The following is a 24096-nucleotide window of genomic DNA, read 5'->3' on the forward strand; positions in this document are numbered from 1 at the left end:
CCACACAAATATACACAGAATCAAATACGTACATGGTTCACACTCACACACATACATACACACACAATCACACAAATATGCACACAATCACATATACATGGTTGCACACACGCGCACACACACCCACAATCCCATGCACACAGTCACACAAATATACACACACGCACACAGACATGCACACACACGGACATGCGCACACATCAGACGCACACACATGGTTCTCCATGCACACACACACACACACACACATGTACACACATGCAGAATCACACACACATCAGTATTCTCAGGGCCAAATGCATATACACACTCATAGCATCAAAGTGTCACCGAGCCCACGCACTGACAATTCCTGTTCAATTGCTGCAGTGTGGATTTCCCACCCGTCCCCAGACACCATTGTGCCTGACCCCCCCCCCCCCCACATAGGGTTGCCAACTTCCTCACTCCCCATGTAAGGGACAAAGGGTGACGTCACCGCCCCGCTCCCCCACGTGACCTCACCCAGCCAGCGGCCACGTGCTCCCGCTCCACCAATGGCGCCCTTACTAATACAAGGGCGGTCCCATACGGGACAAACTAATTTAGCCCAAAATACGGGATATCCCGGCTAATACGGGACAGTTGGCAACCCTACCTCCCACAGCCCAACGCCCCTGATACACAGCAGAATAACAAGCATGAAAGCCAGCAGAGGTCACCAGGTTTCTGCTAGTCTCTAATTGCTTTACTGCCCTGGTTATTTCCCTCGCAAACCTTTACTGTCCTCTCTCACTCGACTGATTGGTTTACTTCCTCAGTTACATTATCCTGCCAGCGGATTTATTACTTCCTTACCCAGGGCTTTCCCCTCCCCCTCCCCTTCCCCCCCCCCCCCCCATCCGCCAGCCCAGCCCCTGCCTCCCCCTCCCCAAATCCTCTGAAGCCCTTTACCAGGCTCACGCTAGATCTCTGTTAACCCATTCATTGCTGGTCTACTGCTTGCCGCGCGTGGTGTGAAAAGCCTGTGGACGGGGGAGTCCCTCACAGTCCCACGCCTCCCCACCATCTCCACTGCCTCCTGAGAAGCCTCTACTTCCTCAGAAGGCGCGTCCCCATCAACTCTCACCAACCTCTACAGATGCGCCCGTGACGGGCGGCACGGTGGCGCAGCGGTAGAGTTGCTGCCTTACAGCGAATGCAGCGCCGGAGACTCAGGTTCGATCCTGATTACGGGTGCTGTCTGTACGGAGTTTGTACGTTCTCCCCGTGACCTGCGTGGGTTTTCTCCGAGATCTTCGGTTTCCTCCCACACTCCAAAGACGTACAGGTATGTAGGTTAATTGGCTGCGCAAATGTAAAAAAATTGTCCCTAGTGGGTGTAGGATAGTGTTAGTGTGCGGGGATCGCTGGGCGGCGCGGACCCGGTGGGCCGAAGGGCCTGTTTCTGCGCTGTATCTCTAAATCTAAAAAAAAGTCTAAAAGCATTTTATCGGGACACATCACGGCTCGGTTTGGGAGCAGCTTTGTCCAAAACCGCAAGAAACTGCAGCGAATTGCGGACGCAGCCCAGACCATCACACAATCCAACCTCCCTTCCACTGACTCCATCTACACCTCACGCTGCCTCGGCAAGGCCAGCAGCATCATCAAGGACGAGTCGCACCCCGGCCACTCCCTCTTCTCCCCTCTCCCATCAGGCAAAAGGTATGAAAACGCACACCTTCAGATTCAGGGACAGTTTCTTCCCAGCTGTTATCAGGCAACTGAACCATCCTACCACAACCAGAGAGCAGAGCTGAACTACCAGCTACCTCATTGGAGAGACCCTCAGACCCTCGCACTAAACGTTATTCCCTTATCATGTATCTGTACACTGTGGATGGTTCGACTGTAATCATGTGTTGTCTTTCTGCTAACTGGTCAGCACGCAACAAAAGCTTTTCACTGTAGCTCGGTACACGTGACAAGAAACTAAACTCAAACTCAAACCCAATTTCCAGAGGGGTGATAGAGTGATACAGCATAGAAGCTGGCCTCTGGCCCACCTGGTCCATGCTGACCACAATGCCCCATCTAAGCCATCCGTGCATTTGGTATCAGTATCCTTCTAAAATATTCCAATCCTCTGGAGAACATGGATAGGTGATGTTCCAGGCCAGGAACCCTTCTTCAGACTGATTGTGGTGAGGAGGGGAAGCTGATGGAAGAGAGGTGGGGGCAGGGCAAAGCCTAGTGAGTGATAGGTGGATACAGGTGAGGTGAGGGGATGTTTATTGCGTTGGTTAAGTTAGTGAGAGAGTGGCTGAAATTCTGGGCCAGTGATCCAAAGGCAGGAGTTTGGGCAGCGAGGAGAATTCATTCATTTAGAGTCATAGAGTGATACAGCTTGGAAACTGGCCCCTCGGCCCAACTTGCCCACACCGGCCAGCATGTCCCAGCTACACTAGTCCCACCTGCCCATGTTTGGACCATATACCTCCAAACCTGTCCTATCCATGTACCTGTCTAACTGTTTCTTAAATGTTGGGATAGTCCCTGCCTCAACTACCTCCTCCGGCAGCTCGTTCCATACACCCACCACCCTTTGTGTGAAAAAGCTACCCCTCAGATTCCTGTTAAATCTTTTCCCCTTCACCTTAAACCTATGTCCTCTGGTCCTCGATTCACCTACTCTGGGCAAGAGACTCTGTGCATCTACCTGATCTATTCCTCTCATGATTTTGTACACCTCTATAAGATCTCCCCACATCCTCCTGCGCTCCAAGGGATAGAGTCCCAGCCTGCTCAACCTCTCCCTATAAGTCCCACCCTGCTCTCCCTCTCCCTTTCAAAATACATCTGTCACTTTGTGCACATGTACCTGAATGTTGGGGAACTGGCACTTGTGGAACAGAGCAGATGGTGAAGGCAAACACGACCAGTGGCGTTTAACACATGGACAGGCAGGGAATGGAGTGATATGGATCACGTGCAGGCAGAGGAGACTGGTTTAACCTGTTCACTTGGGCCGCTTTACCACAGCGGTATGAACATTGACTTCTCGAACTTCAAATAACCCTTGCTTTCCCTCTCTTTCCATCCCAGTTCTCTGACCAGTCTTACTGTCTCCGACTACATTTTATCTCTGTTTGCTTTGCTGTTACCTTCTCCCAGCTAACAGTGATCTATTCTACATTTTCCTTGATCTCCATCCCCTTTGCTCTGTTTTCACACCTTCACACATCCTTATCTATCTATCTCCCCTCCCCCTCCCCCCCCGACATCAGTCTGAAGGAGGGTCTCGTCAGGAGATGCTGCCTTGCCCCGCTGAGTTACTCCAGCATTTTGTGTCCATCTTTGGTTGAAACCAGCATGTGCAGGTCCGTCCTACACGAGCTGTTCAGCACGGAGGTGGAGGTGGAGGGCCGAGGGCCCAGTCCCTGTGCTGTACTGTCCCATTCCCCACTTCCACCCCCACGGCGTTTGACCCCTGCCTTCCACTGACTGCTCCCTGTTTTTAACGTCTCCTGTAGACTCGGAAGAGGAGGAGCTGGAGCCGGCAAAGCAGCTGATTCAGCCCATCGCGGAGAAAATCCTCTCGGAGCACAAGGAGAAGGAGGAGGATGCGCCGCTGTTGTTCTTCGTCGCGGGGGAGGTAGGGAAGAGACCCGGTCCACAAACATGCTTTACGCATCGTGCTGTTCCCGCGACTCTCCGCACCCGACCTACAAGTCCAACCGTCCCACACCCTTGTAACAGTTTGTAAGGCCCTTATCGCTAGGGTGAACTTGGGGCGGCACGATGGCGCAGCGGTAGAGTTGCCGCCTCACAGCGCCAGAGACCCGGGTTTGATCCTGACCACGGGTGCTGTCTGCACGGAGTTTGCACGTTTTACCTGTGACCGCGTGGGTTTTCTCCGGGTGCTCCGGTTTCCTCCCACACTCCAAAGGGATGAGAGGAGATCTTATCGAAACGTATAAGATTATTAAGGGGTTGGACACGTTAGAGGCAGGAAACATGTTCCCAATGTTGGGGGAGTCCAGAACCAGGGGCCACAGTTTAAGAATAAGGGGTAGGCCATTTAGAACTGAGATGAGGAAAAACTTTTTCAGTCAGAGAGTTGTGAATCTGTGGAATTCTCTGCCTCAGAAGGCAGTGGAGGCCAATTCTCTGAATGCATTCAAGAGAGAGCTGGATAGAGCTCTTAAGGATAGCGGAGTCAGGGGGTATGGGGAGAAGGCAGGAACGGGGTACTGATTGAGAATGATCAGCCATGATCATATTGAATGGCGGTGCTGGCTCGAAGGGCCGAATGGCCTTCTCCTGCACCTATTGTCTATTAAAGACGTGCAGGTTTGTGGGCTAATTGGCTTCGGTAAAAATTGTCAATTGTAAATTGTCTCCAGTGTGTCTAGGTAGGATGGTGTTAGTGTGTGGGGATCGCTGGTCGGCACGGACTCAGAGGGCCTGTTTCCGCGCTGTGTCTCTAAACTAAACTGAACCAAGCTCACAGCTGAGATGAAAACCAGGCAGGTAAACGTTGTGGAGAAGTACCACTGACTTTTTATTGATGGCAGCAATTTTCCGGAGCCTCTGGGCACATGTGCTTGTGGAGGGGGAAGTGGCACCGACACATTCGCTACTTGTTAAAGGCATTTTCTACCCACTAATAATGCAGTTGTCTTGTGGCTCCTGCTGGCAGCCAGCTGCTCCCCTTCCTCAGCCTCCGGCCCATCCGTCTTCACAGAGTGAGGCTCAGCCTGTTCACCACTGACGACTGGGCCTAGTCAGCAAAGGCAGAGGTTTAACCTCGTGTTTGTGAAACCTCTGACTTTTACAAAGCTCCAGCCTTTCCCGGGAAGTAAAGCCGCTTTTAAAGAGCATTGCAAGTTGCAAAGACACGCAGGGGCCAACAGGTTAGCGACGGGGTGGCACTGTGGCGCAGCGGTAGAGTTGCTGCCTCAGAGCGCCAGAGACCCGGGTTTGATCCTGACCACGGGTGCTGTCTGTACGGAGTTTGCACGTTCTCCCCGTGACTCCGTGTGGGTTTTCTCCAGGTGCTCCGGTTTCCTCCCACACTGCAAACACATGCAGGTTTGTAGGCTAATTGGCTTGGTATAATTGTAAATTGTCTCCAGTGTGTGTTGGGTAGCGTGAGTGTGCGGGGATCGCTGGTCGGCGCGGACTCGGTGGGCCGAAGGGACTATTTCCACAATGTATCTCTGAACTAAAACTAGGCTAGAGTAATTGTAGATGCTGAGATCTGGAGCAAAATGATGTTGGTTCTGCAATGTCTGTGCCCAACATGATGCCAAGACCAACTCTGATTTGCCCGCACATGGTCCAAATCCCTCCATTCCCTGCATATCAATGTGCCTCTCTTTCTGCCACTATAGAGTCTGCCTCCACCAGCACCCCTGGCAGTGTGTTCCAGGCACCCACCACCCTCTGTGTAAAACATTGTGGCCTGCACATCCCCTTTAAACTTTGCCCCTCTCAACTTAAAGCTACGCCCTCTAGAGTTTGATAATGACAACCTGGAGAAAGAAGGACCTGACTGTCTCCTCTATCTATGCCACTCTTAATTTTATATTTCTATCAGGTCTCCCTTCAACCTCTGGCGTTCCGGAGAAAACAATTCAAAGTCTGTTTGGAGACCTCTCCTTGGAGCTCAAACCCCTCTAATCCAGGCATCGTCCTGGTAAATCTCCCCTGTACCCTCTCCAAAGCTTCCACATCCTTCCTGTCAAGGGGGTGACCAGAACTGCACGACAAAACTCCAAATGCGCCCTCACCAAAATCGTCTCGTGACTTCCTGACTCCTATACTCAATGCCCCGACCAACGAAGGCAACCAAACCGCGTGCCTTCTTCACCACTCTATCTACTTGTGTGGCTACTTTCAGGGAGTTACGGACTTGGAGCCCAAGATCCCACGAAACATCAATGCAGTGGTCACTGGGAGGGGGGAGCTTTGATCAGATGCACAAGCACTATCCAGGCAACTGGAGGGGGTGGGGGGGGGACACAGTCTCAGCGTATGTATGGCACAGTGGCGCAGTGGTAGAGTTGCTGCCTTACAGCGCTAGAGACCCAGGTTCCATCCTACCAATGCTGTCTGTGTGGAGTTGGTGCGTTCCTCCTGTGACTGCGTGGGATTTCTCCGGATGCTCCGGTTTCCTCCCACGCTCCAAAGGCATGCAGGTTTGTAGGTTGATTGGCTTTGGTTGTCCCCAGTGTGAGTGTACGGGGTAATCGCTGGTCGGTGTGGACTGCTGGGCCGAATTGTCTGTTTCCACGCTGTATGTCTAAAGTGTACTTTTAGAATGGTGATGAGGAGGAATATCTTCAGTCAGAGGGTGGTAGATCTATGGAATCTATAGCCACAGCTGGTCGTGGAGGCCAAGGCATTGGGAATTTTTAAGTGGAGATTGATAGGTTATTGTTCAGCAAGGGCATCAAAGGTTACGGGGTGAAGGCAGGAGAATGGGGTTGAGAGGGAAAATAGATCGGCATGGTGGCGCAGCGGTAGAGTTGCTGCCTTACAGCGTCAGAGACGCAGGTTCGATCCTGACCACGGGTGATGTCTGCACGGAGTTTGTACGTTCTCCCCGTGACCTACGTGGGTTTTCCCCGGGTGCTCCGGTTTCCTTCCACCCTCCAAAGACCAACAGGTTTGTAAGTTAATTGGCTTCTGTTAAAATTGAGAATTGTCCCTAGTGTGTGTTGGATCATGTTAGTGTGCGGGGATTGCTGGTCAGTGTGGACTCGGTGGGCCGAAGGGCCTTTTTCCACGCTGCATCTCTAATCTAAAACTAAAAACTCAGTCCTCCGGGCAAGAGCAAACTCTGACAAAAATTGTAAATTGTCCCGAGTGTGTGCAGGAGAGTGTAAGTGTGCGGGGATTGTGAATGGTCCCTAGTGTGTGCAGGAGAGTGTAAGTGTGCAGGGATTGATAATGGTCCCTAGTGTGTGCAGGAGAGTGTAAGTGTGCGGGGATTGATAATGGTCCCGAGTGTGTGCAGGAGAGTGTAAGTGTGTGGGGATTGATAATGGTCCCTAGTGTGTGCAGGAGAGTGTAAGTGTGCGGGGATTGATAATGGTCCCTAGTGTGTGCAGGAGAGTGTAAGTGTGCGGGGATTGTGAATTGTCCCTAGTGTGTGTAGGAGAGTGTTAGTGTACGGCGATTGTGAATGGTCCCTAGTGTGTGTAGGAGAGTGTTAGTGTGCGGGGATCGATAATTGTCCCTAGTGTGTGTAGGAGAGTGTTAGTGTACGGGGATTGTGAATTGTCCCTAGTATGTGTAGGAGAGTGTTAGTGTGTGGGGATCGATAATTGTCCCTAGTGTGTGTAGGAGAGTGTTAGTGTACGGGGATTGTGAATTGTCCCTAGTATGTGTAGGAGAGTGTTAGTGTACGGGGATTGTGAATGGTCCCTAGTGTGTGTAGGAGAGTGTTAGTGTGCGGGGATCGATAATTGTCCCTAGTGTGTGTAGGAGAGTGTGGGCCTGTTTCCACACGGTATCTCACAACTAAACTAAACTAAATTGAGCTAAGATCAGCCATGATTGAATGGGGAAGCAGACTCGATGGGCCAAATGGCCTAATTCTGCTCCTATGGCTTATGAACGGCAGCGTTTGTCAGTCCTACATCTGACGAGCATTAATGGCGGTGCATCTGGGACGAGTGACGTTCGCCAGGCACACGTATCTATTTTACCTCTCCCCTGCGGCACAGACAGGGCCTGGAAGCTTCAAGCGTTGATCAGAAGCATTCCCTCGACATGAGAGCATGTTCAGCACTAACCAGAAGCAGATCCTGTGCTGAACGGCAGATACCAGCTCCGAATGAGAAGACCGAAGATAGCGACTCTCCTCCCTAAAGCCGAGCAGCCGTTTGGATCGGGGAGGGATACCAGGGGTTGGTAGAGTTGCTGCCTCACAGCGCCAGAGACCCGGGTTCCACCCTGACTACGGGCACTGTCTGTACGGAAGTGGTATTTTTCCCTGTGACCGAGTCCAGGCTGACCAGCGAACACCCCGTACTCCAGCACTACCCTACACACACTAGGGGCAATTTACAATTTTACCGAAGCCAATTAACCTACAAGCCCAGGAAGTAAAGTAAAAACAACAACAATATTTAATTACTATTATTGTTGTTGTTTTTATTAGCACCAATAATAATAATAATTTAAAGATGATATAAACAACAATAATAGTAATTAAACATTTAATTACTATTTGATTACTATTATTATTACACTAATAATAAAATTATTATTATTATTAGTGTAATAATAATATTCCATTAAATATTAATTAAAATGAATAAACATGCAAAATTAACATAATAATAATAATATAATAACACAATAATACTAATTATTTTGTTATCATCTTGTTGTTATTATTGTTTTATTATGGATAGGACAGGTTTGATGGGATATGGACCAAACGTGGGCAGTTGGGACTAGTTGGGACTAGTGTAGCTGGGACATGTTGGCCGGTGTGGGCAAGTTGGGCGAAGGGCCTTTTTTCCACACGGTTTCACACTATGACTATTATAGAATATATATAATAATAGTGTATAAAATAACAATAATAATAATAATAATATTCATAATAAGTTCCAGAGCAGGTTCAATGGCTCCAATGAACGCTTGCAACTCTTATTTTCTCCATTTCTGCGTACGTGCCTAATCCCAATGTACTACCTTTCAAGGATCAAGAGTGTTTAATGTCATATGTACCTACAATAGGACAATGAAATTCCTGCTCACTGAGGCATTGCAGACCCATTAACGCACAAATAAATATGTGGTGCTTAATAATGCAATAAATTAATAATCAGTAATAATGGAACAAACCCTGATGTGAGTGCAAAAGAATGTCATTGTTCTGTCTGGGACATATGGCAATAAAGTCAAAGTCAAGTCAAGTCAAAGTCAATTTTATTGTCAATCCTCAGCCAGTTTACACAGACAGAAAATCGAAATACCGTTTCCCACAATCCCGAGGAACAAAGTGCATAAAACTAAGTTAAAATTAAAAAGGCACAGCAAACAACAATCAACATAAAATATAAAATATAAAATATAGTCACTTCAAATGCGTTAAAAAATTTTTTTTTAAGTGTCTGGTGCTGGATGTGCGTGTGTGTGGGGTGTTAAAGTCCAGGTCCAATAGGGGCAGGGGAGAGAGGAGGAAGGGAGGGGAGAGAGTTCAGCATCCTGACAGCCTGGTGGAAAAAACTGTTCTTTAGTCGGGTGGTGCTTGACCTCAGGCTGCGAAACCTTCTCCCTGAAGGCAGGAGGGTGAAGAGGCTGTTGGAGGGGTGGGAGGGGTCACCCACAATGCTCAATGCTTTGCGGGTGAGGCGGGTGGTGTAAAGGACCAGGAGTGTTGGGAGTGAGGCGCCAGTGATCCTCTCAGCAGTGTTCACTATGCGCTGCAGGGTCTTGCGGCTGGAGGCTGTGCAGCTGCCGAACCACACAGTGATGCAGCTGCTGAGGATGCTCTCGATGGCGCCTCGGTAAAAAGTGTACATGATGGGTGTGGGGGCTCCCGCTCTCTTCAGTTTGCGGAGGAAGTAGAGGCGCTGCTGGGCTTTCTTGGCGATGGACGTGATGTTGTTGCTCCAGGAGAGATCCTCGGTGATGTTCACCCCCAGGAATTTGGTGCTGCTCACCTGCTCCACAGCAGCACCATTGATGGTCAGTGGGTGGGGGTGTGGGGTGTGCGTTCTCCTGAAGTCGACAACAATCTCCTTTGTTTTCTCCACATTCAGGAAGAGATTGTTGTCTGTGCACCACGCGGCCAGCTGGTCCACCTCCTTCCTGTAGTGGGTCTCGTCGTTGTTGCTGATGAGACCCACCACTGTTGTGTCATCCGCAAACTTGACGAAGTGGTTGGAGCTGTAGGTGGGTGTGCAGTCGTGGGTCAGCAAGGTGAAGAGCAGGGGGCTTAGCACACATCCTTGTGGGGCACCCGTACTCAGCGTGATGGTGTCCGATGTGTTGCTGCCGACCCGTACGGACTGGGGTCTGGCAGTGAGGAAGTCCAGCAGCCAGTTGCAGAGAAGTCCGTCGTAGATCTTCGTTACTGAAGCAGGGTTGTGGTTCGTGTTGGGTACTGTTTAGGAGTTTGTGATGGTCGATGGGAAGAAGCTGGAGGTCATGGTTTTCAGGCTCCTGGCCTTCCTTGCGGATGGTAGCTGCCAGATGAGTGCGTGGCCAGGATCTTTGATGATATTAGCAGCTTTTTGAGGCAGAATCTCCTGTAGATCCCTTTGATGGTGGGAAGGTCAGTGCCTGTGATGGACCGGGCAGTGACCACCACTACAGTAAACCCAATGACTTGTCATGACATGCACAAGATACTACCTCACAGCGCCAGAGACCCGGGCTCGATCCTGACTACGGGCGCTGTCTGTACGGAGTTTGTACGTTCTCCCAGTGACCTGCGTGGGTTTTCTCCGAGATCTTCAGTTTCCTCACACTCTCCAAAGACATGCATGTTTGTAGGTTAATTGGCTTGGTATAAATGTAAATTGACCCTACTGTGTATAGGATAGTGTTAATGTAGGGATCGCCTACATTAACATAGTGTAGGATAGTGTTAATGTGGGCTGAAGGGCCTGTTTCCATGCAGTATCTCCAAATAAAAAGCAGTTTGTTCCAATTCTCGCACTTTTCCAAGGAATGTAGGTTTCTCAACACCATGTGTCGTGATACAGCACGGAAATAAGCCCTTCGGCCCATCGAGTCGGCACTGACCAACAATCACCCCATACACTAGTTCTATCCTACGCACCAGGGACAGTTTTACAGAAGCCAATTAACCCACAAACCTGCACGTCTTTGGAGTGTGGGAGGAAACCGGAGCGCCCGGAGGAAACGCACGCGGTCACGGGGAGAACGTACAAACTGCGTAGAGACAGCACCCACAGTCAGGATCGATGCCGGGTCTCTGGCGCTGTGCGGCAGCAACTCCACCGCTGGGCCTCCGTGCCGCCCACCTCAGCATTGACCGATTCCTGTAGCTTTGTCCTATTGCCCGGTTTGGTGATCCCGAGACAACTGGAGATCGCCATAACCAAAGGATCACGCACGTCCCGACATGGATGAAAGACCAGATGGCCAATCTGATGGACACCCCAGCCCCTCGTGCCCTTGGCCAGAGTCCGCAACCTTACAGCGGTGTATTCACTGTGATGAATCTTAGAGGCACAGAGTGATGCAGCATGGAAACAGGCCCTTCAGCCCAACGTGCCCACAACGGCCAACGTGCACCATCTATACTCGTCCCACCTACCCTTATCCCTCTAGACCTGTCCTATCCGTGTAACTGACCAAATGTTTCTAAAATGTTGCGATAATGCCTGTCTAACCTATCTCCACCGGCAGCTCGTTCCATACACCCACCACCCTTTGTGTAAAAAAGTTGTCCCTCAGGCTCCTATCAATCCTATCACCTTAAACATATGTCCCCTGGTTCACAATTCCCTTACTCACGGCAAGAGACTCTGTGTACCCGATCTCTTATGTACCTCATAAGTTCATGAGGAATATGGACTTCCACATATTCCACAACTAGGTGATAAATGATAGGAGCAGAGTCAGGCCATTTGGCCCATCCAGTCTACTCCACCATTCAATCGTGGCTGATCTATCTTTCCCTCTCAACACCATTCTCCTGCCTTCTGCCCGTAACCCCTGACACCCGTACTAATCAAGAATCTGTCAATCTCCGCCTCAAAAATATCGATTGCTTGGCCTCCACAGCCCTCTGTGGTGCTGGGGTGGGGGAGGGGGGGGGGGATGGGGGGGATAGGGTGAGGGGGTGGAGGTGGGGAGGAGGCAGCAGGTAGGTGGCCAGTGTGTTACAGTAGAGGGAACCATGAGGGGGCCTACCTGAGGAAGGATGTGCTGGTGTTGGAGAGGGTCCAGGGGAGGTTCACGAGAACGATCCCAGGGATGACTGGGTTAACGCACGAGGAGCGTTTGAAGGCACTGGGCCTGTGCTTCGGTAAGAATTGTAAATTGTCCCTAGTGTGTGTAGGATAGTGCTCGTGTACGGGGTTCACTGGCCGGCACGGACTCGGTGGGCAGCAGGGCCTGTTTCCGCGATGTATCTCTGAACTAAACTAAACTGAACTAATCCCACTTTCTCATCCACTCCCTGCACACAAGGGGCAATTTACAGAGGGCCAATTAACCTACGTCTTTGGGATGTGGGAGGAAACCGGAGCACCCGGAGAAAACCCACCGGATCACGGGGAGAACGTGCAAACTCCGTACAGACAGCGCCCGTTTAAACGTCTGAACGGTTTGAAGGGGCTGAGCGGCCTCCTCCTGCCCCCGCTGGCTGGTCTTCTTGTGTTGGGGCTCGAAAATAGTTTGATGGTGGGCCCCGCGAGGAGGCCGAAGCTGCGGGCACGGTGTGGGGCGCTGGCCGTGCGCGGTATGGTCACGGCCGTCACGGGCTCTGCAGGACGGTGCGAGGCAGCTGAGAGGGTGGACGGTGGATGTGGAGAGGATGTTCCCACCAGTGGCAGTGCCCAGGACCAGAGAGTGGGGTAGGAGGGAGAGATAGATCAGCCGTGATTGAATGGCGGAGTCGACTTGATGGGCCGAACGGCCTAATTCTATTCCTGTTACTTTTGACCTTATGATCTCTTCTGGGTAGTTACTGAGTTGTTTCATCAGTGGGAAGGCATGCTGGAGTCCATGGGGTCGTGGAGCTGTACAGCTGGCAACTGGCCCTTTGGCCCACTTCATCCACGCCGAACAAGTTTCCTAACTGAGTTCATCCTCTTTGCTTGTGACCTGACGACATTGTGATAGCCAGGCCAGGGCGTCCTCTGTCCCAGAGGTCTCTGGCGTTCCACATCCATCGCCCTGCGCCAACGCTGACCCCACCCTGCTCCCCCACCCTGCTCCCCCACCCTGAAGCTGCTGCACGCGGCGACTACAAAGAGCCGGCTCGCACACCAGCTGCACGTCTGACGGATATGGCAGGTGGCAGTCACCGCGGGCCGCCGCGCATTAAACACACCCTCCGCCGGGCTAATTGGCCGTTGTTAGCATCAACCTCAGACCCCCCCCCCCGGTGGGAAAGACAAGGCTTCTCGTCTTTTCGTGCTCTGCTGTGCGTTCATCCCGCTGCCCTGCATTGCAATTAGTGCGGTGGCCAGTCTCCCCATCTTGTGACAGAGGCTGCCTTCCTCTGTGCATGTCTGCACTTGCCAGAGCGATGGACAACTCCCCATTCATTTCCGCTCGCTTTCACCCTCCCCCGGATGGATTTAAACAACCCCCCCAGGTCAGGTACAGGCAGGGGTTCAGCATGCACCGGGTCACACGTGTTTACAGCTCAGCCCCCTACACACGAGCCCTCAGTCACCTCAACTCACGTGCATCATCATACGGTGATAACAATGGCACATTATTACATTAATAATAGGAATAGCCATACATATTAATACAATAATAATATGATGATATCTATTACATTAATAATAGGAATATCCATACATATTAATACAATAATAATATGATGATATCTATTACATTAATAATAGGAATATCCATACATATTAATACAATAATAATATGATGATATCTATTACATTAATAATAGGAATATCCATACATATTAATACAATAATAATATGATGATATCTATTACATTAATAATAGGAATATCCATACATATTAATACAATAATATGATAATATATTATGTTAATAATAGGAATATCAATACATATTAATACAATAATAATATGATAATATATTATGTTAATAATAGGAATATCAATACATATTAATACAATAATAATATGATAATATATTACATTAATAATAGGAATATCAATACATATTAATGCAATAATATGGTAATATATAATATTAATAATAGCAATATTAATACACTAATATGATGGTAATGCATCATTATATTAATAACATGAATAACAATATATATATTAATACAAGAATCTGATTATAATAATATAATAATATTAAGTATTAATAATAGGAATATTAGTTATATTTTAGCAGCATATTATTTATTAATAATAGGAATATCAATATATATTAGTATAATAATATAATGATATATCAGCATATTATGATAATAATAATCATAATAATAATAATTTGTTAGTTTAGTTTAGTTTATTTTTGCCACATGCGTCGAGCTGCAGTGAAAAGCTTTTATTTGCAAGCTATCCAGTAAAAAAAAGAGCATGCATTAATTATTATATGAATACTTAATGTAAGTATTATATTACTAATAGTAAGTATTAATGAAACATTATAAATTTGGGAGGTACAGGTACAAAAACCTTGCTTGCAGCAGTGTCTTAAGCACGCAGACTCGGACAAATGCACAGAGACATAAATTACACATCAATTATGCAAGACAGTGAAAAGATAAAAAAATCGTGCAAAAAAAAGCAAGATGTGGGTGAAAATTAAAATTAGAAATTGCAGTCTGTGGTGGTGCGAGAGGTGGTCGGTCGGTGGTGTTCCGTTGGCGAGGTAGGATTAGGGTTGTGCAGGTCGGTGCAAGAACCTGAAGGTTGATGGAAATTAGCTGTTCCCGGACCTGGCGGAGTGGAGCTTCAGGCTTCCTGCGGCAGCAGTGAGAAGACGGCACGGCCCGGGATGGCGGCGATCCTTGATGCTAGATTACTGAGGCAGCGCCTCATGTAGATGCCTTGCTTCGCTCAGTTGAGTTTATTGTCACGTGCACAGAGGCACTGTGAAAAGCTTTTTGTTGCGTGAGGAAAGACTACATGATTACAAACGAGCAGTCCACAGTGTACGGACGGATACAGGATCAAGGTTAGGTGCTCAGGACATGTGGGTTGCAGTCCTAAATCTCCACAGAAACAAGATAAATGGTGCAAAACAGAGGGTTCCCACAAGTTGGCAAGCAGGTACAACAAGTAATTAGGAAGGCAAAATGAATGTTGGCCTTCACTGCAAGGGGTATGAGTTTAAAGGTAGATGGTTCGAAGCAGGTTTATTGGCTACTGGTGAGGAGGGTTGCCAACTTCCTCACTCCCAAATAAGGGACAAGGTGACGTCACCACCCCGCGCCCCACGTGATCTCACCCAGCCAGCGGCCACGTGCACCTGCTCCACCAATGGCAGCCGCCTGGGCCGGGAGACGGGTTGCTATGCAACCTCTGTCAGACGGCGCCTGTGCCTACAGTGTCCGGGACTACATTGTCCAGGACTACAGTGTCCGGGCCTACAGTGTTCGGGCCTACAGCACCGTCCGGGCCTAATATGGGACAAGGGCGGTCCCGTACGGGACAAACCAATTTAGCCCAAAATAGGGGATGTCCCGACTAATACGGGACTGTTGGCAACCCTACTGGTGAGGCCGTGGCTGAGGAATGGTTTTTGCCCAAGATGTTTAAGGAATAGAGGTAAATTGGTAGGAGGAAGAGACGGATGCACAAAGAGAACATAGAATATGGAGCAGCACACGAACAGGGCCTCCAGTCCGCAATGTCCGTGCCAAACACCATGCTGTTAAACTGACCTCCTCTGCCTGCACGTGAACCATATCACCCCACTCCATGCATATATATCCATGTGCCTATCTAAAAGCTTCTTAACCACCACTGTGGTATCTGCCTCCACTAGGGTTGCCAACTGTCCCCTATTAGCCGGGACATCCCATATTTTGGGCTAAATTGATTTGTCCCGTACGGGACAGCCCTTGTCCCGTATTAGGCCCAGATGGCGATGTAGCCCGGACACTGTAGGCCCGGACACTGTAGGCCCGGACACTGTAGGCCTAGACACTGTAGCCCAGGGGCCGCTGTAGTCCCGGACAGTGTAGGCCTAGACACTGTAGCCCAGGGGCCGCTGTAGTCCCAGACAGTGTAGGCCCGGACACTGTAGGCCTAGACACTGTAGCCCAGGGGCCGCTGTAGTCCCGGACAGTGTAGGCCTAGACACTGTAGCCCAGGGGCCGCTGTAGTCCCAGACAGTGTAGGCCCGGACACTGTAGGCCTAGACACTGTAGCCCAGGGGCTGCTGTAGTCCCGGACAGTGTAGGCCCTGGCGCTGCCTGATGGAGGTTGCGTAGCCTCCCAGCCCGGGCGACCGCCATTGGTGGAGCGGGAGCACTTGGCCGCTGGCTGGGTGAGGTCACTTGGGGCACGGGGGGGGGGGGGGGGGGGGGGTGACGTCACCCTTTGTCCCTTATTTGGGAGTGAGGAAGTTGGCAACCCTAGCCTCGACCACCACCCCTGGAAGGGCTTTCCTGGTACCCACACCAGGAGAAAAACCTAAACCTAAATCAGGTTTAGGCTTATTATTGTCTTGTGTACCGAGGTACAGTGAAAAGCTTTATATTGCTTGCTATCCAAACAGATAAGATGTACTATACATGAATATAATCTAGTAGATAGAGCAATGGGGAAGATGTAGGGTGCAGAATGTAGTTCTCAGCATTGTAGCATTTAGGAATGGTTCTATACTTACAAGTAGAAAAGAGATTTAAACGAGTAGAGCTCATGTAATGACAAAGTCCAATGTCCGCAATGGGGTAGAGGTGAATCGGGTAGTAACCTAGCTTATAGAAGGACTGCTCAAAAGCCTAATTACAGAGGGGAAGAAGTGTGTCGGAAGGAACTGTAGATGTTGGTTTAAACCGAAGATAGACACAAAAAGTTGGAGTAACTCAGCGGGACAGGCAGCATCTCTGGAGAGAAGGAATGGTCTGAAGAAGGGTCTCGACCCGAAACGTCGCCCATTCCTTCTCTTCCAGAGATGCTGCCTGTCCCGCTGAGTGCCTCCAGCTTTTTGTGTCTGCATAGGGAAGAAGCTGTCCCTGAGTCTGGTGGTGCGTGCTCTCCACCTCTCTACCTTCTGCCCGACGGGAGCAGAGACGAGAGACTGGGACTGGGAAGGTCTGTGATTATGTTGGTTGCTTTTACTGAGGCGGTGTGAAGTGTAAATGGAGTCAGTGTTGGACAGCGTGATGGACGGGATTACATCCACAACCCTCTGCATTATCTTGCGGCCTTGGCCAGAGTTGCTCCCAGACCATAAGAGGTATTGCAAAGAGAAAAATACCAGAGTGCAGAATACAGCGTGGAAACAGGCCCTTCGGCCCAACTTGCCCACGTCCCATCTATACTAGTCCCACCAACCTGCATTTGGCCCATATCTAACCCTGTCCAGTCCTTGTACTTGTCCAAATGTCAAGTCAAGTCAAGTTTATTTGTCACACACACATACACGATGTGCAGTGAAATGAAAGTGGCAATGCCTGCGGATTGTGCAAAATAAAAGTTACAATAACAGCATATAAATTAAAAATAATACAGGAAAAAAATGTAGTCCCTGGAGTTATGATAGTTAACAGTCCTGATGGCCTGTAGGAAGAAACTCCGTCTCATCCTCTCCGTTTTGACAGCGGAGGCGTTTGCCTGACCGTAGCAGCTGGAACAGTCCATTACTGGGGTGGTAGGGGTCCCCCATAATCTTGCTTGCTCTTGATCTGCAACTCCTGATGTATAGGTCCTGCAGGGGGGCGAGTGTAGTTCCCATGGTGCGTTCTGCCGAACGCACTACCCTCTGCAGGGCATTCCTGTCCTGGGCAGAGCTGTTCCCAAACCAGACTGTGATGTCGCCGGAGTAGAAGCATTGAAGGATCCTCAGAGACACAATGTTTCTTAAACGTTGTGATAGTACCTAGTGTTACAGAGTTAAAGTGACGAAGAAAGTGCAGAGTTTTTAAAAAGTGCAAGGGCAGCATTGAGGTGGGTTGGGAGATTGGGATGACACCCCTAGCTGAGTGATGGGCCATTCAGTAGCCTGATGGCAGCAGTCAGTGTTCAGAACCTGGGCTCCCTGCTCAGCCACAGCTTATTGAATGCAAATGTTATTGCTGCAACTTTACTGCAAAAATAATCTGATGTTGATTACTGGGAAATGTTCCATCCATTACATCTATAATGTCAAAGAACTAGGAAATGGATTTGAGGTTACTTTACATTGCACAAGTGAATTGAGACAGGAATCAGAACGCTGGAGCTCTCAGCCAAAGAAAGTACTCAAGCTTAAACAGTTTCAGATGCAGACATAGTTTTAGTTTAGTTTAGAGATCTAGCGTGGAAACAGGCCCTTCGGCCCACCGAGTCCGCGCCGACCAGCGATCCCCGCACACTAACACTATCCTACACACACTAGGGACAATTTACAATATTTACCGAAGTCAACTAACCTACAAAGCTGTCCATCTTTGGAGTGTGAGAGGAAACTGGGGCACCGGGAAAAAACAAATGCAGGTCACGGGGAGAACGTACAAACTCGGTGCAGACAGCACCCGTAGGCAGGATCGAACCCGGGTCTCTGGCCCTGCAAGACTGCAACTCTTCCGCTGCGCCACCGTGCCGCAAAACAATGAACTTCTGGACAAAGGGCGATTTAGAGATGTCTGTAAAAATGGAACCCATTCATTACCCGGGTACGGCCCGTATTGGGATAGGTGCAATTGGAATGAGATGATGTTCTCTCCAACTGTTAGACTGCAATGATTCTGCCTTTATCCCAAACTCTCCTGCTCCACCACCGTACCACACGTTGTGCTGAGGCAGAATCAATCACCATGTGTATGTTGTGCAGAAACAAGAAACTGCAGATGCTGATTTACACAAGAGAGGTGGGGGTCTACCTCAGTTGTCACGTGTACCGAGGTACAGTGAAAAGCTTTTGTTACGTGCTATCCAGCCAGCGGAAAGACAATACATGATTACAATCGAGCCGTTCACACTGTACAGATACATGATAAAGGATCATAGTTAAAGTAAGAAATGTTACTGCAGGAGTACGCAGAGGACATAGGTTCAAAGTGAAGGGGTAAAGATTTAATAGGAATTTGAGGGATAACCTTTTCACACAAAGGGTGGTGGGTGTATGGAACAAGCTGCCACAGGGGGTAGTTGAGGCTGGGATTATCTCAACATTTAAAAAACAGTTAGACAAGTACGTGGATAAGGCAGGTTTGGAGGGATATGGACCAATCGCGGGCAGGTGTGACTGGTGTAGCTGGGACATGTTGGCCGGTGTGGGCAAGATGGGCCGGAGGGCCTGTTTCCGCACTATTATTCTATAACTCTATGACTCTATGAGTAGAGATTTAAACGCGTGGAGCGATTGTAATATGTTATTGCAGAACCGCTTCTGTGGCTAGCACGCAGACAGTCGCCTGGGTTGGGCGCCATCTTGGAAGCACCTTGTCCTTCAGACCAGGGAGTGAATGCAGGCTTTTAATTTCAGTCTTGGACTGATTGCTGAGCCCATATACAGCACCAACTCTGAGACTGTATCTGCTGGGGTGTTGGGAGATGCACAACACACCTCATGTTTACCCGCTGTGATTTTTTTCATCTGCAACGTGGGCATCTGTTCCCCGTGGAGAGTGAGGAGACCGACACCAATCCCCTTCTCACCGCCCAACTCTAATACTCTCTCATTCTGGCAGCAATCCAGTAAAGCCCTGCTGCATCCACACCATTCCTGCAATGGGGTGGCCAGAACTGGACACAATACTCTAAAAGCAGCTGAACCAAAGCTTTATAAAGCTGAAACATGACTTCCGGACCCTTATCCTTGCACGGGTGATGTTTCGGGTCGAGACCCTTCTTCAGACTGTCTGAAGAGGGGACTCGACCCAAAACGTCACCCATTCCCACTCTCCACAGATGCTGCCTGTCCCCGCTGAGTTACTCCAGCATTTTGTGTCTATCTTCTGTGTAAACCAGCATCTGCAGTTCCTTGCTACACATAGAACTAGTGTGAACAGGTGATCAATGGCCCACATGGGCTCTGTGGGCCGAAGGGCCTGTTTCCGTGCTGTATCTTGTGATATTATTCTGGTAACATTGCACGTTTACTTTTGCTATGTTTCATTTGCAGACTTAGAGTTTTGTTGTCCAGGAATATCAAGACGTTCCAAGTTTGCTCATACAATTAAATATACACGTAGTTATTTAGCAGACATGTTTTGATGGGCAGTTTTAGTAGCATGTGGCTCGGCCAAGTATTTTTATACTGATTTGTGTAGTCTAATAACTATTCAAGCATGAGCCCTGGAGGTTGCACAATGAATGTTCCGGATTGTTCCGGTGGGAGACCAGAGGGCACAGCCTCACAATAAAGGGACGTACCTTTAGAATGGAGATGAGGAGGAATTTCTTTAGCCCGAGGGTGGTGATTCTGTGGAAGTCATTGCCACAGACGGCAGTGGCGGCCAAGTCATTGGGTATTTTTAAAGCAGAGATTGATAGGTTGTTAGTTTAGCTTTGGTTTAGTTTATTGTCACGTGTACCGAGGTGCAGTGAAAAGCTTCTTTTGTTGCGTGTTATCCAGTTGAGCGTATCGACTCTACACGATTACAATCAAGGCCCCCACAGTGTACAGATACAGGGTAATGGGAATGGCGTTCAGTGCAAGGTAAAGAGATTCTGAATCAGTCTGAAGAAGGGTCTCGACCCGAAACGTCACCCATTCCTTCTCTCCTGAGATGCTGCCTGACCCGCCGAGTTACTCCAGCTCTTTGTGATACCTTCGGTTTGTGCCAGCATCTGCAGTTATTTTCCCACACAAGGTAAAGAGATTGATCGGCAAGGGTGTCGCAGGTTATGGGGAGGAGGCGGGTGAATGGGGTTGAGAGGGAAGGATAGATCAGTCAGCATTGAATGGCGGGTTTGGAGCAGAGTTGGTGGGCCGAATCTCCTATCTGATAGCTCCTTGGTTTATGGCTAAGTGCTCTTGGCCCTAGTCCCCTCTTGCAGGATGCTGTAAAGGGAGTCGATGTGGGATTTCACCAACTCACAGCTTGAGATTTCTCCACAGCTCCTCGTCTCATGGCTGACCACTATACTTTCTATCCCCCATTGCAGTTCGATGTGACGGAATCACTGTGAGATTTCACCAACATGGGATTTCACCAGCTCTACATTTCCCTACAGCTCCTATTCTCATGGCTGACCCACTCTTCTCTCTATCATCCCATTCCCATTATCCTGTATGTACACTGTGGGGGCCTTGATTGTAATCCTCCCCTTGTCCACTTTGAAGAAGTTCTCCTCCCCTGTTGCTCCACTGCGATTTCTCTTCGAGGTATGTCCACTTTGAAGAAATTCTCCTCCTCTGAAGAAGGGTCTCGACCCGAAACGTCACCCATTCCTTCTCTCCCGAGATGCTGCCTGACCTGCTGAGTTACTCCAGCATTTTGTGAATAAATCGCCTTGATTGTAATCGTGTAGAGTCGATACGCTCAACTGGATAGCACGCAACAAAAGAAGCTTTTCACTGCACCTCGGTACACGTGACACTAAACGAAACTAAACCAAAGCTAAACTAAGAACCTATCAATCTCTGCTTTAAAAATGCCCAATGGCTTGGCCGCCACTGCCGTCTGTGGCAATGAATTCCACAGATTCACCACCCTCGCTCGGGCTAAAGAAATTCCTCCTCATCTCCGCTCTAAAGGTACGTCCCTTTATTGTGAGGCTGTGACCTCTGGCCTCCCACCGGAACATTCATTGTTCCTGTGCAACCTCCAGGGCTCATGCTTGAATAGTTATTAGACTACGCAAATCAGTATAACAGGACCACCACGAGATCTCACCAACTTATGGAAAATGTAGCGGTGGTGAAGATGGTGAAATCTCACCGTGAGATCTCACCGTCTTCGCCAGTGATACATTACCCTACAGCTATTCTCATGCTGACCGCCCTTCTCTCTGCTCCCCCCCCCCCCCCCCCCCCCGCCTCCCTCATTGCAAGACACAATCACAAGGGGATTTCACCAGCTTACAGCTCTACATTTCCCTCTCGCTCCTAGTATTATGGCTGACTGCTCTTCTCTCTCTCCCCCCATTGCAGGACGACATGACGGAATCGCTGCGGGACTTCACCAACCTGCCCGAGTCGGCGCCGCTGCTCACCATCTTGGACATGTCGCAGCGAGCCAAGTACGTGAAGGACGTGGAGGAGATCACGCCGGCCATCGTGGACGAGTTTGTCAGGGCCTTCCTGAAGGAGAAGCTAAAACCGGAGCCCATCTGACCCGGGATTTTGTAACGCTCCCATTCTATTTAAACCCTAACAACAACAACAACAACAACAACAACAACAATTTCAACAACAAAAAAAAGAAACGTTCTTTCTAACTCTTGAATTTCTACTGGTTTTAACATTGCGGTCCGTGCTGGAGTCTGCTGGACTGTTCTTTCCCGAGTCTTTGTGTAAAGATGGTACCTTGACTTCCATTTCGCCGCCAACGCCGACTGCCCGCTGATGTCCGTGACGCTCCAAGCCTCGCCGGCCCGTGGGACTTGCCTCCCCTCTGCCAAAGCGGGGAGGGTCGTTATCTCCGCAGAAGCAAGTATCCCGCACACCGCTCCTCCTACCAACGCCAACCGCGTTCTCAAGGGTAGACCAGCATCCGAGTGTGGCTGACCCGCCTACGGTCCTTAAGATGGACGCTAAATGCTGGACAGGCAGCATCTCTGGAGAGAGGGAATGGGTGATGTTTCGGGTGGAGACCCTTCTCCAGATGCTGCCTGTCCCGCTGAGATACTCCAGCATTTTGTGTCCATCTTCGGTGTAAACCAGCACCTGCAGTTCCTTCGGACACATAGGGTCCTTAAGGGTTGGCCTTGGCATCATGTTGGGCACTGACAGCGTGGGCCGAAGGGGCCTGTTCCTGTGGTGAGCGGTTCTGTGTTCGACGCTCCTCAATGAGAGTCCAACCAATCGGTCAATTCAAGGCCGGATTTTACGTTGTTTCATTTTTATATCCCCCTTTTTATGTAATCTGGTCCTGTTATAATGTTTTAAATTATTGCAATAAACATGGCAACAGTCACGTTGAACGCAGCTGTGCTTTATTTCCTGCCATTCAGCTGCCGGTGTGACCTCCACCGGAGTGGTGCATGGGGTGGCACCTCTCCCAGGTAGACTGTGTGTCGGTACGGGGGGAGACTGTGGTGAGGAGGTGGTGGTTCTGGCAAACACTCCGGCCCAACCGCCCTCAAGTCGTTCCCTTCCCTCAACTTCCCCAGGCACTTCTGACCGGCGACCCGGCGTTTTTGATTTACAGACACGGCACGGAAACAGGCCCTTCGGCCCACCGAGACCACGATGGGCCTCCTCCAGTGCCACCGAGACCACGATGGGCCCACCGAGACCACGATGGGCCTCCTCCAGTGCCAGAGTGAGGCCCACCGGAAATTGGAGGAACAGCACCTCATATTTCGCCTGGGCAGCTTGCAGCCCAGTGGTATGAACATCGACTTCTCCAACTTTAGATAGTTCCTCTGTCCCTCTCTTCCCCTCCCCCTTCCCAGTTCTCCCTCTATCTTCCTGTCTCCACCTTTATCCTTCCTTTATCCCGCTCCCCTGACATCAGTCTGAAGAAGGGTCTCGACCCGAAACGTCACACATTCCTTCTCTCCAGAGATGCTGCCTGACCTGCTGAGTTACTCCAGCATTTTGTGAATAAATACCTTCGATTTGTACCAGCATCTGCAGTTATTTTCCTACACATCGATCACCTGTATATACTAGTTCATACTCGGCCCTTCGGCCCACCGAGGCCACGCCGACCATTGTTCGCCCGTTCATACTGGTTCATACTGGTTCAATAGACAATAGACAATAGGTGCAGGAGTAGGCCATTCAGCCCTTCGAACCAGCACCGCCATTCAATGCGATCATGGTTGATCACTCTCAATCAGTACCCCGTTCCTGCCTTCTCCCCATACCCCCTCACTCCGCTATCCTTAAGAGCTCTATCCAGCTCTCTCTTGAAAGCATCCAACGAACTGGCCTCCACTGCCTTCTGAGGCAGAGAATTCCACACCTTCACCACTCTCTGACTGAAAAAGTTCTTCCTCATCTCCGTTCTAAATGGCCTACCCCTTATTCTTAAACTGTGGCCCCTTGTTCTGGACTCCCCCAACATTGGGAACATGTTTCCTGCCTCTAATGTGTCCAATCCCCTAATTATCTTATATGTTTCAATAAGATCCCCCCTCATCCTTCTAAATTCCAGTGTATACAAGCCCAATCGCTCCAGCCTTTCAAC

At 49.6% G+C, this 24096-nt stretch overlaps 1 protein-coding gene across 1 annotated transcript in view; it reads left to right on the forward strand.

The window, feature by feature from the left end:
- Positions 1-22143, forward strand: part of nxn (nucleoredoxin) — a 101927-nt gene extending 79784 nt beyond the window's left edge. The window contains exons 7-8 of the mRNA XM_078422035.1: positions 3495-3616; positions 21891-22143. Coding sequence (XP_078278161.1) covers positions 3495-3616; positions 21891-22073 — 305 coding nt within the window. The 3' untranslated portion in view covers positions 22074-22143. The remainder of the gene's footprint in view (positions 1-3494; positions 3617-21890) is intronic.
- The last annotated feature ends 1953 nt before the right edge of the window (positions 22144-24096 follow it).

The sequence above is a fragment of the Rhinoraja longicauda genome, chromosome 26, assembly GCF_053455715.1.
Source record: "Rhinoraja longicauda isolate Sanriku21f chromosome 26, sRhiLon1.1, whole genome shotgun sequence".
NCBI classification, from domain to species: Eukaryota; Metazoa; Chordata; class Chondrichthyes; order Rajiformes; family Arhynchobatidae; genus Rhinoraja; species Rhinoraja longicauda.